The sequence below is a fragment of the Miniopterus schreibersii genome (genome assembly GCF_964146895.1).
Source record: "Miniopterus schreibersii genome assembly, chromosome: 10".
Classification (NCBI taxonomy): domain Eukaryota; kingdom Metazoa; phylum Chordata; class Mammalia; order Chiroptera; family Miniopteridae; genus Miniopterus; species Miniopterus schreibersii.
In genome coordinates this window covers 16,750,524-16,770,448 of record NC_138110.1, presented here as the reverse complement: position 1 = coordinate 16,770,448, position 19,925 = coordinate 16,750,524, and the positions used below count along the sequence as shown (strand labels likewise).

Below are 19,925 nucleotides of genomic sequence, written 5' to 3'. Positions count from 1 at the left end.
TCTCTCGCCCATAGATGCTGCAGTATTTTCAAAAACAGGGCCCGGCAAGCCCCTCTCTCCTGATTTCCTATAAGATCCAGTCTAATGGCTGCAAAAGCCTCTAGACCACAATCGTGTCATCAATGATATCTGATTACAGATGTCACAGTTTTCTTTTTTTATGTTAAGGAAGAGAAAGGACCCATTTTGAAAAGACAAAACAAGTGAGTTCACACAAGATTGTGACAGATTTATTACTATTTATTATGGTAAATGTGTATGGAAGAAAACATAGAAATGTCTTTATCTGGTCATAATTACTCCAAAGGAAACCTTTTATTACCTGCAAATTTTGTTATTTGTTATAAAAATATTCACACATATTGAAGCAAGTTTTAGAGGTATCTCTTGTCAAATAAATATTCATAATTTGATTTGAGCTTAAAAAGAAAGTAAGCATAGCAGAGATCTAAAAATACCGAAATATAGATGTACTGGGGCAAAAGTGTTACAAGTGTCTCCTATAGACCATCTATTTGGATCAAAATAAAATATACATTCTGTGTGGTGGCAACGCACGTAATCAATATATGCAACAAAACTAATATAAACTAAGTTAAACTGCTATTTGAACAGGGCTGAGACTATTTTTAAGTAATGCCAATAAGGCAGAAAAACACAAAAGGACCCACTTTGCATTTCCACAGAATTTCCCTACTTGTCCTTCAGAAAGGTACCCTACTTATCAGAATGTCCTACAAGGACCATTAAAACATTCAGCCACGATACACTCACTATGAAGAGTAATTCTTCAACTGACCACCAAAACCCAAAAGTAAATAATGCGAACTAAATTTCTAATTCCAGATTTATTCAGAAGGGAAACAACTTTAACATTTCTAATATATGACAACATATCAGCAACACATAAATTGTCTTCGTAGCAAAGCAAAAAACTATACCAGTGAAATTCTCTACAGTGGCCAGTTCCCTCCGGAAATACTTAAGAATTTGCAATGAATTATGAGAAATTGCTGTTAGCGATGAATGAGCAGAAAGACAGTATCTGATGCCACACCAAAGCACACCTTAGAGACTGCAGATTTCTGCAGTATTTAGCGCTGGTAAAAACAAACTGTACGTATTAGAATATGAGGCCTAAACAGGGCACCACAGCTTTAAGTTTTGCTTGGCTTTCATACCATGGAGCTACTCTATCATTTCAGAACATTCAGAGGCTCACTTATTGTATTTAATACTATAAACAGCTGTGAGGACTATATCATTTCAAGTTGTCATAAAGCTATTCAAATCTAAAGTTTCATCTACATTAAATCCACCACAAACTTCAAGCTTAAAATATGCTTATAAAAACCTGAGGGGATATTAGTCGATTTCAATACAACATAGAAAAAGCAAAGACTAAAGCACTCAGTACGTTTTTAAGTGACTTACTGGCAGCCCAAAGTCACTATCTTATATGCCATTGGCAGTTCTATTTACAGACATTTTTCTGTATTTATGGATAATTTTGTGATGCCTCTTCAACATGACCACGTCTATGATAATCAGCATGCAATTTTTTTTTCTGATAAGACTTATTCTGATATAATCGCTTAATAATTTTTTAGATGAACTAAACTGAAATCAAGTCAAATACACAGGCGTTTGGGTTAATCTAACAGTGCATTTATAGAAACTATTATCCTTCTAATGTATTAAAAATAAAATAAAACTAATATACAAGCTGACTAGTATTTTCAGAAACCTAAATACAATTTTATTTCAGAGTATGAGAGCTTATAATAAGCCCATTATCACTCTTTTCAAAGAATACTAACTAGTGTCCTACAGAACCGAGGAATAAATGACAATATCTAGCCCATGGGAAGGAAAGGAGGGGAACAGAAAGGAAGCAAACAAGATGAGAAGAACTCATGTTTTTATTCTATATGAGGAAGAAATTATCAGAAATAGAACAGTTGTAAGTAAAATATCTAGGGCCTTAAATTTGAAAATGCCTGTAAGAAATGAACATAAGATCTGCGCATTTCACTGTGGCCCGAGCGAGATGCTGGCTGGGCCTGGGGGTGGGCCTCAGCCACCCCTGCACGCCCGCCCGAAGACCCAGCATGCTTCGGTTGCAGCTGGATTCCTGGCTGTCACCTGGTGCTCCAGACACAAATGGCTACTGAAGCAGCCACCTTTGCAGTCTTTAGTCAGTAACCTCTCTGGAAAATAGAGACATTCTCTCTGCACTCTGGGCTGAAACCCATGTAAATTTTCCCTAAATCCCCTCCACAAATCTCCTTTCGCATGCAAATCCATAAATCATCACAATACTGACAAAGAACTTAACTGGCGCATGAAGCTAATACCCCTTCTCTCCAAAGCTGTGCACAGGTAAAACTCCTGGACCTCAGGCACCTTTTCAAGGCTCCCCGCAGAGCCGGCGTGCGGACACCCCCAGCCACGCAGCCTCCCAGAAGCCGCTGCTGGCTGGGGCGCGGCTGGCCAGGTGAGCCCGCCGCTCCGCGCTGGGACCGCGCCGCCTCCTGCCCTCGCACCTCAGGACAACCAAACAAGCAAAGCAGAAACAGGCAGTACTTACTGAGGATGGCAAACCTGGAGGAACTTTTCGAACTTTCTTTGTCTGTACCTCTGAAAGAAAATGAAGAGGCTGTGAGCTCCCCGCAGGCCCATTTTTCTAACTAATGCAGATTAAACCACGAAGCTTTTGAGATTAGACCAGATTTTCTTAAATCGTTACTTTAGCAAAATGTCGGCACCAGGATCACCTTTTATTCCGGCAGAAGTCAAATTCTGCCTTTTTCATAAAACCGCGGATATTTAACTTTTTAATGCTTTGATTGTTTAAATAAAATGTTTCTTATATGGGCAGCCAAGAGAACATAAGAAATAAGTGCTCACCATAACAGTTCTCCTGCTACTCTAAGTTGTTAACATACCCACCCCAGGGGAGTCATGAGTCTGACAATTGAGCAAAATCTGAAGATTGTTTTTTTCCTTTGGGGGGTGGGATGAGAAGGTGGTATTAAAAGAGAAAGAAAAGAAAAAGAATACTACTAATAACTCAGGCATTCAAACAGAGGAATACCTTACCCATGGCACTACTGTGAAGAGGCCTCCTTCGGGGGTTATTGCTAGAATACTGATAATACTGGGAACCAGGTTTGGTGGGCGAAAGGGTTCCTGGGTTGCCCATATCCATGTCACCTCCAAGGAGACTCTGCTAAAAGGTTAAAAGGGAAACAAACATATTAGATTAGCTTTTCACATTCACCACCCCCCAACTGATTGTTAGTACTAAACCAGTGCAATGAAGAAAACAGCATCTGCTAAGCTGAAACAATTAAAACACAACAAAATGGAAAGGAAAAGAAAAGCAGTCTAAGAAGCTAGCACAGAATTTGTGCATTTTTAATTCTTTACACTTTGGAGAGGAAGGTAGAAGGTGATTCCCTTCAAAGCAATATTTTAATCTTTTAAGACGACTAACAATTTAAAAGAAAAGGGCACTTATGTAAGACTAATGTTTTCTGTATCTCGACTCAAGTTCACATCTGGGAACTATTCATGCCCTTTCTTAACAAGAACCTAGAATCATCGGATTTTTTGAACACACACAACGTCCCGGCTGCTCACGTCGGGGTGAGTGTGGATACACCCTCAAGTCCACTGAGAGCTCTGCCTGTGCATCGACACAGCACCATCCTCCAGATCTACACAGCACCCACAGACAGGAAAATGCCAAGGAACCGCGAGGAAATTCAAATCCTCACATTAACTTCCAAAATCATAGAAACAGGAGGCTTTCTAAGCTAACAGGAACAAATTAAAGAACTTTAGAATGCCCTCTTGAGGGCTGTCGGAGGCTGAAACACATCCCCACAGATTAAACATTTACCTGAGCACGAGAAAACTTCCACAAATATCATTAACTTATCACAGTGTGACAAATTACTAAACGTTCAAAAATGATGGCATATGAAAGATTATATAATATCACATTTTCTAAAAACTACAGAGAAACTTACCCATAACATATAAATCGCCTGATTATACTCTGCATTGAACTCACTGTTCTTTTAATTATTCTAACATGCAAGAAAACAAGTGTAGATACTACCATTTATATTAAGAACAAATTTACTATTTAATAAAGAAATTTTAAAATTAAGTACTAAAAATCTAACTTTATCGTTACTTGTAATCAACTTTTACTGACTGAACTAATTACTGTCCTTGATAAAGTACAGAATGTGTTTTCCCTAATCTAAATTCTAATCACCATGTCACTCACAACAGACTTAGGGATGCTTCACTAACACACTATTCACATGCAAAATACTCTAAATAGGCCAATTATGACTCTGCCCCTGTTCCCTGGTTAACCCGCTGAGAACTGAAAAATTTCACAAGGCAGTCACCAACTAAAACAAAGGGTCCTTGTTTTAAATTAAGGCAGTCTTTTTGAGTCCTAAATAGCTCAACAAAGTGGCATGTCTGCTAGTGAAAGCAGTTGGTCAAATATGACCCATAAGCTGGAAAATCAAAATTCAAACCTCCCCTTTCCACTTCCATATAGCTAAATATCATAAAGAGACCCTCTCCATTCCCAGGGATTTTGTGAGTGCTGGATGAGTAATAGATAAAGGACTAATCAGCCACTGACAAGCTTGCCTTTGCCTGATTCCAGTTTTAGACTTTTTGAAGGGATACATAATAAACCTTACTTCAAAATAAAACTTCAAGGATGAAATTTTAGGGTGGAAGCACATTTTGAGTAATAAGCTCATTGCAAGTATCTTAATATTTACCACATAAATAGCCAATAAAAGCCAGATTATATAGCAGATAAATATCTGACATCCATACACTCAATTACTGCCTCTTCCAAATTTAAGATGTCAAAATGTTATGCAATGACTAAAATTTAGAGCTCGTTATAATACAGTTTTCTACAAAATCAGGAACTCAACAGTATAACTTCAAATGATTTCTTTGTCATTTTAGGAATGGCATTAAAAATTTTTAGAATCTCAACCACAAATCTCACTCCTTGGTAAATCTTATTAACAAAGTCTATATTTATTTAAGTCTAAATACAAATTTTCTTTGAAGTTTCCATCAATAAATCTGTGAATGACTTAAACCACAACCTCCTTATAGTCTGGTAAATCTACACGAGTCCTCATTTCACTGGAAATAGGAGTTTAAAAATTAAATTATTGATAGCTTTTTTGTACTTTACTCTCTAATTAAATTTATTCAGTGACATTGGTTAACAACACTATATAAGTTTCAGGTGTACAACTTTATAATAAGACATCTGTATACTCCACGGTGTGCTTACCACCTGAAGTCTAGTCTCCTTCCGTCACCATATATTTGATGCCCTTAACCTTCTCAGTGCTCCCCCACCCTCCTTCCCCCTGGTAACCAAGGATAACTTTGAATTCTAGAGAGGCATAACTCCACTCCTTCATTTTCATTTTTCTAAAATTATATAAAATAATCAGAAAAGTGCTGAGCAAATATGTTAAAATGTTTGCTTGTCTTTTTCATGATTAACCATTGCTTTATTTTGTTGGTGCTGGTGGCAAAGGTTTTCACTCCCAAGAAAGTAGGTGCATTTAATAGGTGAACATAAAAACAAACAAACTTGCAATACTATATTTTAGCAGCATTCACGATAGAGTTGTGAAAAATATAAAATGATAACTAGATGACAGCTAACTGCCAGTGGCTGACCTTGTTATTGTTAATTTAAGAGAAAATTACTGCATAGGACAGTTGCAAATAAATCATGTATCCAACCCTCGAATGTGCGTGCAGCCAGCCACATGAACTATGTAGAGTGACTTAGTACTGAGACCAGACAGGGCCTACAAACACTTAGTGGCTTGTGCTAATCTTAATCTCTTTTACAAAGCACATTCCTGAGTCTATCTTTTTAGACTTGTTTGTTCCTTTTTCTTCCTCATTTGGACAACAGAATCATTCTTCTAATGCAACAAAAATAAGCATTTCCTTACACTGAAGGGGGCCCTAATCACCCCCTAAGGGAAAATTAAGATAAAAATATATGGGTTCTCATAGTAGAGCATACTTGTAAAATGAACAATGACCATTGACTATTGTTTGGCCTTTACGTCACACACTTAACTCTGTAGCAATGAGAAAGATAAAACATTTTCCACCAGCTGACAAACCTGAGTTTATAAACCTGAAAAAGTTAATGGCATTCAATTTAATAAGGTAAATTAAATATTGCATGAGATGGGCAAGGAATTCACTTATATACAAATTTACCTACATGAATATATACAAAGACAAATTTATGGTTAATAAAAGTTAAGTTTGAAAGCCAAAGTCTACTTTTAAAATGGGCCAATTCATCTTTGCCTTAAATAGGATCAGCAAGGTTTCAGGTTTTTGACATTGTGCAAGCTCATGCTCTGCGGTTATGCTGGGTCCCAGTAGAAAGCTGCCCAACTCTGCCAGGAAACACTGGAAGCAAGATGTGGCATCTCAGAGAGCTAACCTGTAAATCTTAAACCCATAGTTTAGCATTTTGTTTAACTGTCTGCAATGTGATGAGACGAGCCCTTCCCTTTATTCACTCCTTACTTTATTGAAAGACAAACAATTTTAAGACTCAAAATATTCTAACCAAAGTATAAAATAGGCCGATATTGTCGATCAGGTTTAAATATTTTGGGGTCCACCCCCTGCAACCAATTCTTCAGCAGAGAGCCAGTCCCAACACAGCCACTCAAATGCAAAGTGCAGCATTCTGTGAGGGGCCCTTTCAATTAAAATTTTTGTTTGTTTTACATCAGACCTGGGTCTCAGACTGTCTTTCTAACACATTCTCAACCCTGCCCCCATTTCTTTTGGGGGAAGCTTTTTAACACACTTGATCAACCACTGAACTTGGCTTATGCAACCAAGAATGCAAACCATGAATTAAACTTGAGTAACAGAAAAGCAGCATATATCTCAAATTAGATTTAGAACTGAATGGTAATCAAAAATAGAACTGTCTGTTTCAAGCTTAAATTATCAACTTTTTTCTTGTTAAACTAAAATCATCTTGCTCTGAACTATTATTTCATTTCAGTCAGCACTTTAAATGCAATGGGTGGGTGGTACATTTCTTAAAAGGAAGATTATATTTACCCTTAATTACAGATATGAGTGAGATCAGAGTACAATGAATGCTGCTTTTTTGGCGTATAATTAATTCATCTAATAGGTGAATGACCTTGAATTTCAGAGTTGGATTCTGGGGGAGGGAAAAAAAGAAGTAGAAGGAAAAAATATCTCTGGGGAAAGGTAAATGTGCTCCTGAATTCTTAGGGCTTTCTCTGATTTTGCGTCACTCCCATTACGTTGTGATCCGATATCAGACACAACATCTTGGGGGGATGTTGCAGAACAGAGAAAAGCAGTCTCCGATGAAACCAGATTAAGCTCCTTTTCTGAACTATTGCCAAATGCTTGTGAGTCTAATTCATGTTTGGGTATTCTAGTACGCACACAGCTGCAACTCCATTCTTTCATCACAAACCTAAGTGATGTATAGTGGCTTTGTATGGTGAACTGACTCTAGAAAGCCAGGAATTTTGGAAGGCTTTACATTAACATGAAAAGAAAATCCTGCACCATGTTAAATTTGAGAATACTGGCTATATGGTACCTAACAGACTTTGCAGGGCTAAGTGCAAAATTCACATTGAGAAAAATTATACAAATTAGATTTGTTTAAAATTCTTTATTTTAAAACACACACATACACACACACCCGAGGTCATTTCTACAGTTAATTCTGCACAGAACTGGGTTTTCAAAGACACTGCTGAGTAAGGTTCCTCACAGCCGCGGGGAAGGCTTTGCAGATCCCCGTCGAATAGCTGCTGCTGAATTTGCCATTTTGACCACGGAAGGGCCATTGCTGACTTACTACAGTAGCAGGAGGGGACGATAATTTTGCTGCTGCTGGCACTTACTCTGCAACATAGAATATATCTCGCACCTAAGGGCAATGAAGAATGCAGTGTTTCCACCTGTCCACTTTTGAACTTCAAAGCTCAAAACTGAAGGTCAGTCTATGGACGGTCTTTAGTCTTGAAGCTGAAGTTCCCGGGATGCACCTTTTTGGTTTACTTTGATCTCTATCCTATGCTTGGTTTCAACAGAAGAGAAGTGTGGATATTTTGAAAGATAAGATGAAAGGATAACTTTCACAATCAGGGACCTAACAGATTGCTATTGTGCTGCAGAAAAATGCAGATATTGAAATGATCATCTAGCAAAGATGTTCTTTTAAGGACTTTGGGTCAATGTTCTCTATGTCCACTGTAAAAGTGGAATGCACATTGTACAAGTCAGAAGCAGAATCTAAACCTCCTAAGAAGAGAGGGAGGGTGTTTTGAGGTCAGACAGAGCCCCCAGAACCCTAGCTCAGAGGCACATAGAAATACGACTGGGCATCAGTTATGCAACTGTTCTAACACCGTAGTTTCCTTTTCTGTAAAAAAGGAATAATAAAAGCTCTACCACAGTACCATCAGGAGCAGATGAAGCAACATATGTAAAATGACCAAGAGAACTGGTGTCCAGCACATGGTCACCTTCCTTCCTGTGTTCCTCCAACTCATAGTCCCATATTACAATACACTGAAGTTTATTGAAGCAATTCTTCAAGAGTTGTGAATGACTGTCAGTTATATTTCCTAGTTCAGTTTCGGATGAAAAGGATACACCAAGATAATAATTTTGAAAAGCCACTCTAAAAAACTGAAAAAGGGTTAAGTAAATAGTGATGATATAGCCTAATGACCCAGAGTTACACTGGCAACAAGAAATGGCTAGTTTGGGTCCATATTTAATAAAGAAACTAGCCAACAATCAATCTCAATAATTTCAGCGAAAGTGGCCATTTTCCTAGAACTGCCACAAGGATTCCTTCAAGGGCTCATTTAATTGTGCTCTTGTAAGCATAAACAAACTGTGACTGCTAATTCAACTACAGGTGAGAACAAAATTAGTCATAGTAGGTACTGCCCAACTAAGTGTGCAAAAACAAAAAATGTATCTGATCGAATTTTATCAATCATGTGATGTTAAATTCAAATTCTTACTACTATATTAGCCATCGATAAATGACTTCAAATAGGTTCAATTTTGTTTCTCTCCTTGCAAAGCCAATTACAGGCATTTAATAAATGTTATGTGGCATTTACCAAGTGCTAATTTAAAAAAAAATATTTATTCCATTACATCACAAAAAATAAATGGTTGGAAACGTGCATAACTCCCAAAGAATCCAAGTGACGTTTTACAAAATTATCTATTTTAGTACTGATTATATTTCACCAAACATTAAAAAATTCAAATATAGCCCGGCCGGCGTGGTTTAGCAGTTAAGCACGAACCTATAATCTTGGAGATCTTGATTCGATTCCTGGTCAGGGCACATGCCCAGGTAACAGGCTCGATATCCAGCGGTGGGGGGGGGGGGGGGGGGGGGGGGGAGGCAGCCGATAAATGACTCTCTGTCATCCCTGATGTTTCTATCTCTCTCTCCCTCTCCTTCCTCTCTCTGAAATCAATAAAATATTTTTTTAAAATTTAAATATACTGTCTTTTCCTATAAACACCTTATATTTAAATTTTATAATATGATGCAAAGGTTACCATGGGAACTATTACTTATGTATAACAGAGTGATAGTCAAATAAAAACTCATGCATTTTGGTATAGAAATTACAGCTGCCCAAGATTTATGCATTCACCTATTTGACTACCTCTCAAATTAAAACAAACATTATTTATTGTATACAATAAAGTGAGGAGGCCTTTCTATGGTTTCTGAAAATCCATTCTGGACTCCCATGTCATCTATTACATATTAAAAAGAAGACTGCATTTGTTAGTGAGAAGGTAGAAATTTAGTAAAAAGAAAACACCAAAGCAATCAGTAACCTACAATAAAAGTAGATTTGAAGAAATCTGATATAAACAATTAGAATTTAAGATAACTACCTTCTTTTCAGATTATGCTCCTTCTCAGTTCAGGAAGTTTATTTAATATATAATTTGATAAGTATGCTATAATCACTACTTGCCTTAAAATGTTTCTCTTCAGCAATTTTGTTCCAGTATAAAAATAGAACAATTTGAATAAGACCTGTTAATATACAAGGGAATTAGCACCACTTCTATAAATATAAACATGTGGCTACAATAGATGTGCTGAAAAGTATATTTGGCCAGGTTGCTATTTTAGTTAAATAAAAGAATATCAAACTGTCACATGTCAGTCTTCTTATTGGGTGGGGAAGGTCCCATTCCGAGGTGGTTGTACATGCTTTCCTCTCTAAGCAAGGGTCTATAAAAACCATTCTCATGTAGAGATCATCCTCCCAGAGGGCAGGGACAGGGCCTCATTCATCCCACTTACCCAGCTCCTGGCACAGGTGCTCAATTAACGACTGATGGCCAAGCCTATAAGATTCCCTAAAATAAAGTATCCTGCTCTCTGAACTTGTAAATAAGGTGACAAGCTTACCATGTAACATGAGAACACTGAGGTTATCTGGAGAAGCAGGAAATGAACAAAGAAATCTTCAAATCGTTGTGAAGTCTTTTAAGCCCTGACTATCCTCCCAGAGCTCAGCATGGCCTCCTGCTTCAGGTGGGTCTGTTTTCAATGTGCATTAAGGTTGCCTCCCAAAGTTATTTTTCTTGAATACGTGCCTTATCAAAAAATGTGTGGTATGAAGGCCGAACTAGTTTAAACACTAGTTAAAAAAGGAGAGAACTTACTCGTATTTTAAGTCCCTGGAGAGCTTACAGAGAGACCTGCCGTGGCAAATGACCACTAAATATTGAAATGAATGCAGAACCCGTTGCTATTGACCAAATCGAGAACTTAAGTAACTATTCTAGACTTTTTTAGCATAAATCTGTTCCATTAGTTATTCCAACTGCTGTTGCTCTAATAATAGTAGCAGCGGCAGCAGTAATAGTAAAGGAGGAGGAGGGAGAGGGAGAAATCAGTCGTGGGAACTGTAATAGGTGCAGTAGTAGAGCAGCCACTGCAACGGAGTGTCTGCTATGAGCCAGACACAGCTGCAGACCCTTTACATACTAACAAGGCAGAAGATATGAGCCCCATTGTACACACGAGGACATTAGCGTGGGAACGCTGCCTGACCCATGTGGCTGGCAAGCAGCAGAGCCAGGATGGGAATTCACTTAGGCTTGACTTCAAAGCCTGTGCCTGTCTTCTCGCTCACACACTCCCTCCCTCTATTCCTTTCTCTTGGTTTTATTCTTGCCCTCACCCAACCATTAGGAGTCGATCTGCTTCTCTTCAGTTCATCTTAACATCAAAAGCTCACCTCCCAAAATTCCTCCAGAGAAGCCTCTACCTAGGTAGAGCAGCGCATGCCTGAGTGTGAGTGCCACCTACCCTCCTGGGTAACGCTGGACAACCTGTCTAACCTCTGCAGGCTTCAGGCTTCTCGTCTGGGAAATGCAGCCCTAATTATACCTACCTGTTGTATGAATTAACTTAGACAATATAAATTGCTTAGGCAAGTTCCTAGCACTTCCTTAGCCTCGATTAATTGATAAAGAGTACCGTTATATAAATTGTATACATAAAATATCTTACTCTATATTGAGTACAATATTATAGAACATGTTGTTATGTAAATTAGAATATAATGTGGCATATTATTATATCTAAGTACCCTATTATCATATGTAAGTATTATACACAGTGTATATTATAGGAAGGTGTAACAGGCCGAGGAAGTGCTAGGCTATGAAACAACATGCCCTCAGGAGTGAAATCTCAACTTAAATCTCAGGTCTTGCATCTGAGACTGCTTCGCCTCTGCATCCACAGCTCCTGCTGGTATTCTCTACCCATGATGTCCAGCTCGGCTGTCTTCTCCAGCGAAGTTAAATTCCCCTCCTTTCTGTTTCTGTTACTTTCCCTGGTCTGCTTTCATTCTAGTCCTCTTCGTTCTAGACTTTTCTTTCTACTTCATCTGAAAAAAATCACCTGCTGTAACATTTTTCACAATCATGGCCAGTAAGTGTTTATTCACCTGACTTCTCTCTTCTAGTCTGGAAGTTCCTCCAGGGCAGAAAATGACCCTCAGCCATCTTTACATTCCTGGTTTCTACCTAGCACAGCAGGCCCCACTACATAGTATGTCCTCAATAACTGGCTCATTAATCAGCTACGGAATAAGCTTACATGATTTCACGAATTACACCACAAAGGTAACTTCTCCATCTCTAGCCTAGCAGACACATAGTCCCTATACCTATGTATTCAGCCTGGTCCTCAGCTCTTTCCTGTGCCTCTACAGTGGTTTTTAAGAACACCCTATGAATGCTTCACTAAAAAAACTAAAATTTGATCCTTAGTAAGTAAAAGACACATCTTTCCTACAAAATTTCTGCGGCCTCCTAATTATTTCTAAGCCCTTTAAAATATATTTTAGGAGTCAGCAAAGTCTGCGAAGAAATTAGTGTGTTCGTCTAAAAGTACACGTGATGGTTTCCATTTGTGTTCATCTATGATTGGGTTGGTTGAAAAATGACTGGACTTCCCTAAATCTGTTGCATTGTTGAATAGTTTACCATTCACCCAATGAAGCCAGGTTCTAGAGAGAATTTGTACAACTGGGGTTATGCAGGCACTCCCCAGAGTAACAGACTCGGCGACACCACAGCCCCCAGGAAAAAAGACGCTGCAGAAAAGAGGAACAAAGACACAGCAAGGAAAGGAGGAATGGTTTGTGGAGAGCTTTAAAAAGAACGGTTACTCTGGGGAACACAGCATATAAAACTGGCTAGGAGAAATTAAAACAGCTGCCTGAGAAATTACTCTCCCTAGTAGACTGCAAGAAGTCTTAACTTGATATTTAGCACTGGGATTCTAATTTCTTAACTTTGGATAGTAGGCTGGCTCAGACAGGATCAAAAGATAGTAGGTGCTCAATGCAGATTAATGGGACATGGCCACAGTAGACTAGAGACACAAGATCATCAAGGCAACGACTCCAGCATTGACCTTCAACACAATACAAATTTTTGGTATATTTTTTCAGGAAGTTATATGCCCTAAACTTTCTTATACTATTGATATCCCAATCTGTCTGAACTCTCTGACTAGGCTAATGTTTCCAGAATGGCACCACTAAGAACAATGTTCTAAGACAGGGCATCAAATATTTTCTTAAAGGGCCAGATAGTAAACATTTTAGTCTTTCGCTGCCATAAGGTCTCTGGTGCAACTACTGAACTCTGCTATTCATAGTGTGTAAATGAACAGGTGGGGCTGTGTTTCAAAAAAAGTTATAAAAATAGGCTGTGGTCCAGATCTGGCTCCAGGCCACAGTTTGCTGACCTCGTTTCTAGGATGAAAGTATAGTATTTGTATAGGACACATCCTCAAGGTTCAATTATTTTGCCGTGGAAGAAATGCCATGAAATTGTATGGACACCACTGGCACCCCTCAGGCTCCCCTTCACCCCGGCTCCACCTAGAATGTTCCTATACTGCCATGAGAATTTACTTTCCAAAGCCCAGAGCTGCTCCTTTTCTCTCCGCAGAACAGCCTTCAGGGCTTACAAATACTGACGCCCCTGAACCCACCCACAGGCAGCTTCGGCCGGACCCAGCTGGCAGCCCCTGCCCTCGCCCGCACACCCAGTCTGCAGGCTGCGCTGGGCACCGGCTGAGCCAGCCGCCCTTCCAGGCGCCGGGGGCAGAACCTCCCCCTCACCGCGGCCCAGGGACAGCGCGAGCCCCGCGGATCCGGGCCGCCCCCGGCGCCTTCTCTCCTCTCCAGCCACTGGCAGCTTGGAGTGTCGGCCTTGACCTCCGAGCCCCCCACTTAAGCAGTCACCTGTCCCTCCTTTGAAACCCCACTCAGAGCTTGCTCGAGGAAATCCTTCCTAGACCAGCTAGCCAGTCCCCCATCTCTCAGTTCACTCAATATTCACACACGTATTTTATAAGCAGCTTTCAGTCTTCATGAGAGAGATGATATCTTAACTGAGCAACCAACTAACTTTACAGATTTAGAACAGAATGTAATTTTTAAGTTTCCTGATAGTAATTGCAGAGCATTTGTATCCATCTATAGTCTGTCTTCAAGGATGTAGAAAAGGCATATATTTTAAGTTTTCTCATAATTCCTCATTATAAATATGTTGTGATATTGAGCATATGACACTGATTATCTAAACTAGTTCACAGACCATCTAACAGAAATCATGGCAGGATTTAGCAGCACAAACACTCCTAAAACACCAAAACAACCTCATATATCAATTTTTAAATGAACCAAATACTTTCATCTTTCATACAAATATTTTGCCGAAAAGTACTTGAGTAAAATTAATCTGATGACTCAAAATTAAATTAGACTTTAATGCAAATACAAACAAAATGTCAAATAGAGAAAAATGAGTGGAGAGAGGGAGGACATGAAATTCTAAAATGATTCTAAATTTTATCTGGAAAACTAAATACATGATAATTATAGCTAAGAAATATTTTTACAAAGAGGTTGGGTGTGTGTATATGTATGTATATACATATATGTTTTACGGAAAGCAAATTGAAACAATTTGGTACCACTGCCAGAAGGGATAGACACAGCAATAGATGTACAGAAAACTTCATAATAAAGGTGCCATTAAAAACCAATGAGGAAACAAAAAATTCTTCAATAAATGATACTAAAAATTTGCTCAGCATTTAAAGAAAAAAATTAGGCAGATGTTTGCTTCACACTGTATATCAAAATGTACTTAAATGCAAAGGTTAAAACATAAAAGCAAGAGAATAAAATAAGCAAATAAAAAATTTTTTATGTAGAGAAGACCTTTGTTAACTATAACACTAGATGTAGAAAAATGAAAGGAACATAACGAAAACCTGTGGCTACATAATGTTTTTTTAAAACATGATGAAAGCCACAAAAAGGTTTGAAAAAAACTTTGCAACAAACAGTTCAAAGAAATAAATACCCTTAATAAATAAAAAACTCTTAGAGTACAATAAGATAAAACAAGATAGACTGGTAAAGAGTATGAACCATTTCTTTATAGAAAAAATAAATTTGAACACAGTGATAATGCTGTTTTTCTCATACACTGACAGTACGTTTATTGATTTTAGAGAGAGAGGAAAGGAGATGGAGAGAGTGAGAGAAACATCGATGTGAGAGCATAGCATCAACTGGCTGCTTCCCACACTCACCTTGACCAGGGATCAACCCTAAACCTGAGCATGTGCCCTGACCAGAACTGAATGGGACGACGCTCAACCAACTGAGCCCACACCAGCCAGGGCTGATCCACTAGTCTAAAAAGTACCTGCAGATTTAACCATTCTCTACAATTCCTCCATAATTCCTTAGTCAAATCATGATGTTTTATTAGAATATTTCTTATTTTGGCCAATTCCATTACATACATCTGTTATAAAATAACGTACTCTAACTTCATAGAGTTCTGCAAGATCATCTTAGATAGTAGGGAAAGGCAGAATAAAGACTGTCAGCCCAGCCGGGCGTGGCTCAGCAGTTGAGCGTCGACCTAGGATCCAAGAGATTGGGGTTCGATTCCCGGTCAGGGCACATGCCCGGGTTGCGGGCTGCAGCCGATCGATGACTCTCTCATCATTGATGTTTCTCTCTCTCTCTCCCTCTCCCTTCCTCTCTCTGAAACCAATAAAGATATATATAAAAGACTCCTTTCATTTCAGAAATAGCTCTTGAACTTTGTCTATAGCAAGGTAAAGGATAATCTGATTATATTTGTGTATGCTTAGCCCAGGTAAAGCTGCAACAACAGTAGGTTTATCAGGTATTTGAGAGCTTTCTATAGAAAATACTAGAAACAAACCCACAATGTCAATTTAAAATGGACAAGACCACTCGATTAACTTTTAAAAGTATACAAGATAAACTGATTTTCATTTCAGTTTCTCATAGATAGATTATGTCATTATTTATAACTTACTAATGTTCATTACACAAAGAGAGAGAAGAGGGCTGGATTCAGTAACCATGTGGCATCTCTCACTCTCCGGCTGCAGTCTCCCCGGTGTGTTTACCTAAATAATCTCCTGGAGCAGTGCTGTAAGTGCCCACATTGCTGTGGAGGAATGATTTAGGACTAAGATCTGCTCTACAAAACCCTGCGCAGAGCACAGTGCCAACACTGTTTTTCTCAGACCCCACAAGTCAGCGAGCTCTCTGACGCTCCCCAAGCAGTGGCAGGCCTTTCCAGAGAGCCCGGCAGTCTCTCAACTAAAAAGGCTTTGAGAGACACAGAGGTTAAGGAGTGAAGCTTTTTTAGATGAAAGGTGCTATTTCTAAATTTGCTTCAAAACATTTTTAACCATGTAGATAGGCCTTCTTTATTTTATACTTCTAAATCTCCTGTGAACTCTAAAAAGGAAGTAATTTACCTGATGGGCTTAAAATGCTTTAATAATATGTGCTTTATTTGTTATTTGGCTTTTTTTCCCTCTGGAAAAGGTAGATATTTAATTTTTTTCATTTACAGGTCCAAAATCCCTTGTCCTCAATTCTGATGTTCCGGAAGCTCTGCAAACATTTTGTGGTTTTGTGACAAACCTGACCGAGCTGCTGTGAGTATCTCCAATCCTATCATCACCTTCACCCTCCTGGGTTAGGTGTGCCTACGTAGGCACATTCCCTAGAGGCACAGCCGTCCATTCAACTACTGGATGCTGCGTCAGACCCCATGGGGGGTTACACAGAACATGCTACAAGTGCCTAAATGTTAACTTCCCAAAATGTGAAGAATTCCTGAACTCTGAGAGAGACATGGCTCCATGGTTCTGTGGCCCCTAAAGTTCTTTTCTTACTACGAGCTTAAGGCGTGGTGTGAAAGAGAGTTTACTACACCACCTCTTAATTACCTTGTCGACTCTGTCAACACCTAGATCTACTGAAATAAATAAGAACAACTTGTTTCCCTTTAGAATATCCACAGCTAGCCTGCTAGAGTGAGCAAAGTATGTACTTGGACATGCCCAGTTTGCCCAAACCTCATAGAACACCTACAGGGAGGCAGGGAGGCCTTCTTCATTGTTTGCCACATGGTAATTTTCTCTCTCTGGAGAGTATGTTCACATTCAGAACTGCTAACCATATCTATGAACGATTCTGGTTGCTATGGTTTGTAAACTACTTAGTTGGACAACACGTAATCTTCACTTCTATTTGAAGAAAGTTTTATGTATTCAAAATACCAGTCAAACCTCCAGGTTTCACCATGTGGTAGAGGCGAAGATGCACCTCCCTCAGGACCCAGTGTGATCTCTGCTCTGAAATGGGTGCTCCACATTCAAAGCCAAGTTCCTGCAGCGCACGATCTACAATTGTGAGGGCAGCCTGGAACAGACCAGCTGTGCCTGTGTATTTATGTATATGCTTACATTTTATATATATTATCTTACACATTTACACTTATTTGTTTAAATTTATACTGTCCCCATCCAAATACCCACAAGCCTATCTGCCATCCTCCTTCCTTCTGCCAACGCAGACAACAAAGCTCTTTTAACTTCTATTCCTTTGCCCGAAATGCCAATACTGGCTAAAGGATTTGAGGAAATTATGATACAGCAAGAACTTTTCACAGTTCAATCCAGTTTCAGGCTCCTATTCTCTAGAAAACATGTACAACTCATAAGTTTATATTCCTTCAATAAATAGCATTATATGTTTCAGGAACTGTTCTAAGCAGAGGTATTAAATCACAGCCCAAAGTAAGTTTCACCTCTGGATGTACAAGAAAATGGGAACAAATAAGCAAGTTAGTAGAGGAGTTTTGCAAGGCATCCTATATGTTCAGAAAGAAGAATGTAAAATACAATAAAAAAAACTGTAAAAATATGCAAAAGGAATGATTATAGATTGTCACACTCCACGTAAGATTTAATAAGGAGAAAAAAAACTGCCTTAAATTGTCTGGAGTATTTTGTACCCTCCAATGGAATAATCAATAGGTCCTAAAACCAGCAGGTGGCAGATGAGGAGAAACTGTATGACGGGAGCCGGCGGCAGCCCGAGAACTCGCTGATCAATCCATGCCTCCTGGCAGGGGAATGGCCCAATAGTACCTGTCACTGATGGGAAGCAAAAGGGTATAAACACGATAATCCATGAGAAAAATGGAACCTACATCTTATGAAAAATTTAGATTCAACTGTCAGTTTCCAGGACATACGGAGAATCAGCCCAATCTAGATTGGGGATATTATACAGCGAAAATGACCCAGTTATAATATTTAAAAGGAGAGAGAGGGGGAGAGTTAGAGATTTTAAAAAGACTTAAGAGACATGATAATCAAATGCAATGTATGGACCTGGTTTGGATTTCTATTCAAACATGCCAACTGTAAAAAGACATTTGCAAGACAACTGGGGAAAGTCTCAGGATGCTATTAAAGTATTATTGATGGTTTTGCTATGATACGGACATTGTGGCTATGAAAAACAAAAGAGGGGCTTATTTGTTGGAGATGTTCCTGAAATATTTATAGGTGAAATAATATGCTGTCTGGAAATTGCTTTAAAATATTTCAGAACTATAAAGTGGAAGGGATGTTACATAAAAAAGATTGGGAAAATTATGACATCTGTTGAAACTGGATGATGAATACAGGGGGAACATTTTGCAATTTTCTCTATTTTTCGTGAATCTGAAAAGTTCCATAATAAAAATTTTCTAAAAGTTTAACATGTCAATACAACAAATTCTCCATGTTTTTAAACTTAAGGAAGGAAACTGAGACTCAGATTGCCTTCTGAACACCAGCAGTGGGTTAAAAGCTGCAGATTCCTCTAAGATTTATACTCTGTCCCTTTCTTAGAGTCAGGGAATTTTTAAAACTGGCACAGAGACAAAGTCCTTTGAGATACTAGACTAAAGCAGATGGTTCAGAGAAAGAACCAGAAGTCCCACCTGATCTGAGGACCAGTTCAATAATTTGTCCCTCTGCCCCTGTGCCATGACGCTCAGTTCCTTTAAAAGTCAGAGGTAGAAGTGACTGAGGTCCATGGACAGTCAGGGAACCCACCACAGCCCCTTGCAAGGAAGCACATAAGGCAGCCAACATCATCAACTCCCCCTATGAATCCATATTGCCCTCAGACCTCACAGGTGCTCACCATAAAATTTAAAAATATTGAAATGTTCTAATTTTGGTACTAAGGCCAAAAAAAAAGATATGTGGGGGGAGGGGTGCAGTGCAAAAGCCGGTAGCTGAATTTTTTTTTACACTGACATAAAGATGTATTCATTAAATGTTTATAAAAGTCAAAATTCGCAGTTCGCTAAACTGGGTTATTTGGCTACGGCTCAGACATCAACCTGTCAGTCTGTAGGAGAAAAGAGCTGCATTTTTAGCTTTCAGAACATCAAAGTTTTTTCACTCATCCTGCAATCATTCAAAGGGAAGCTGCTGCTTTCCACACAGAGCTCCTGGCCCACCCTGGTCATCCTGTGTGCTGCAGGAGAATGGGGCTTCGGGGTGAGGGGCTCTCCCACAACAAGCACATGCTGAACCCCATGCTCAACTTTAGGTTAAAAAGGAGGACATTCAATCAACTAACCAAAGAGCTTCAGTCATCACCCTAGGATTTTCTAAGTGCCCCTGCGAAGGGGCCCTCCTAATTCACAGTGGGCCCCTCACCATGCGAATCACTTTCCAAACAGGATTTTAGGGCACTGGAATGTGTGTGTTAGTGCCAACGACCTAATTAGGTCTCAGAGTGTGAAGAACGGGATGAGAGAGTCTTGATAGACTAAAATATACCAATCTGCGGGAAAGGAGATCAGCT

The 19,925-nt window shown here is 39.1% G+C and overlaps 1 protein-coding gene across 22 annotated transcripts in view; it reads right to left on the bottom strand.

The window, feature by feature from the left end:
* The window catches only part of TCF4 (transcription factor 4), a 331,234-nt gene that overhangs the window by 115,125 nt on the left and 196,184 nt on the right, over positions 1–19,925 (bottom strand). For 17 of the 22 annotated variants that reach the window (XM_081150304.1, XM_081150294.1, XM_081150309.1 and 14 more), the window contains 2 exons: positions 3,103–3,232; positions 2,591–2,640 (listed from right to left, as the gene is read on the bottom strand). The exons of 1 other annotated variant lie outside the window; for it this stretch is intronic. In XM_081150304.1, coding sequence (XP_081006430.1) covers positions 2,591–2,640; positions 3,103–3,232 — 180 coding nt within the window. The remainder of the gene's footprint in view (positions 1–2,590; positions 2,641–3,102; positions 3,233–19,925) is intronic. 4 more of the 22 variants (XM_081150286.1, XM_081150305.1, XM_081150285.1 and 1 more) reach the window with 1 other exon arrangement.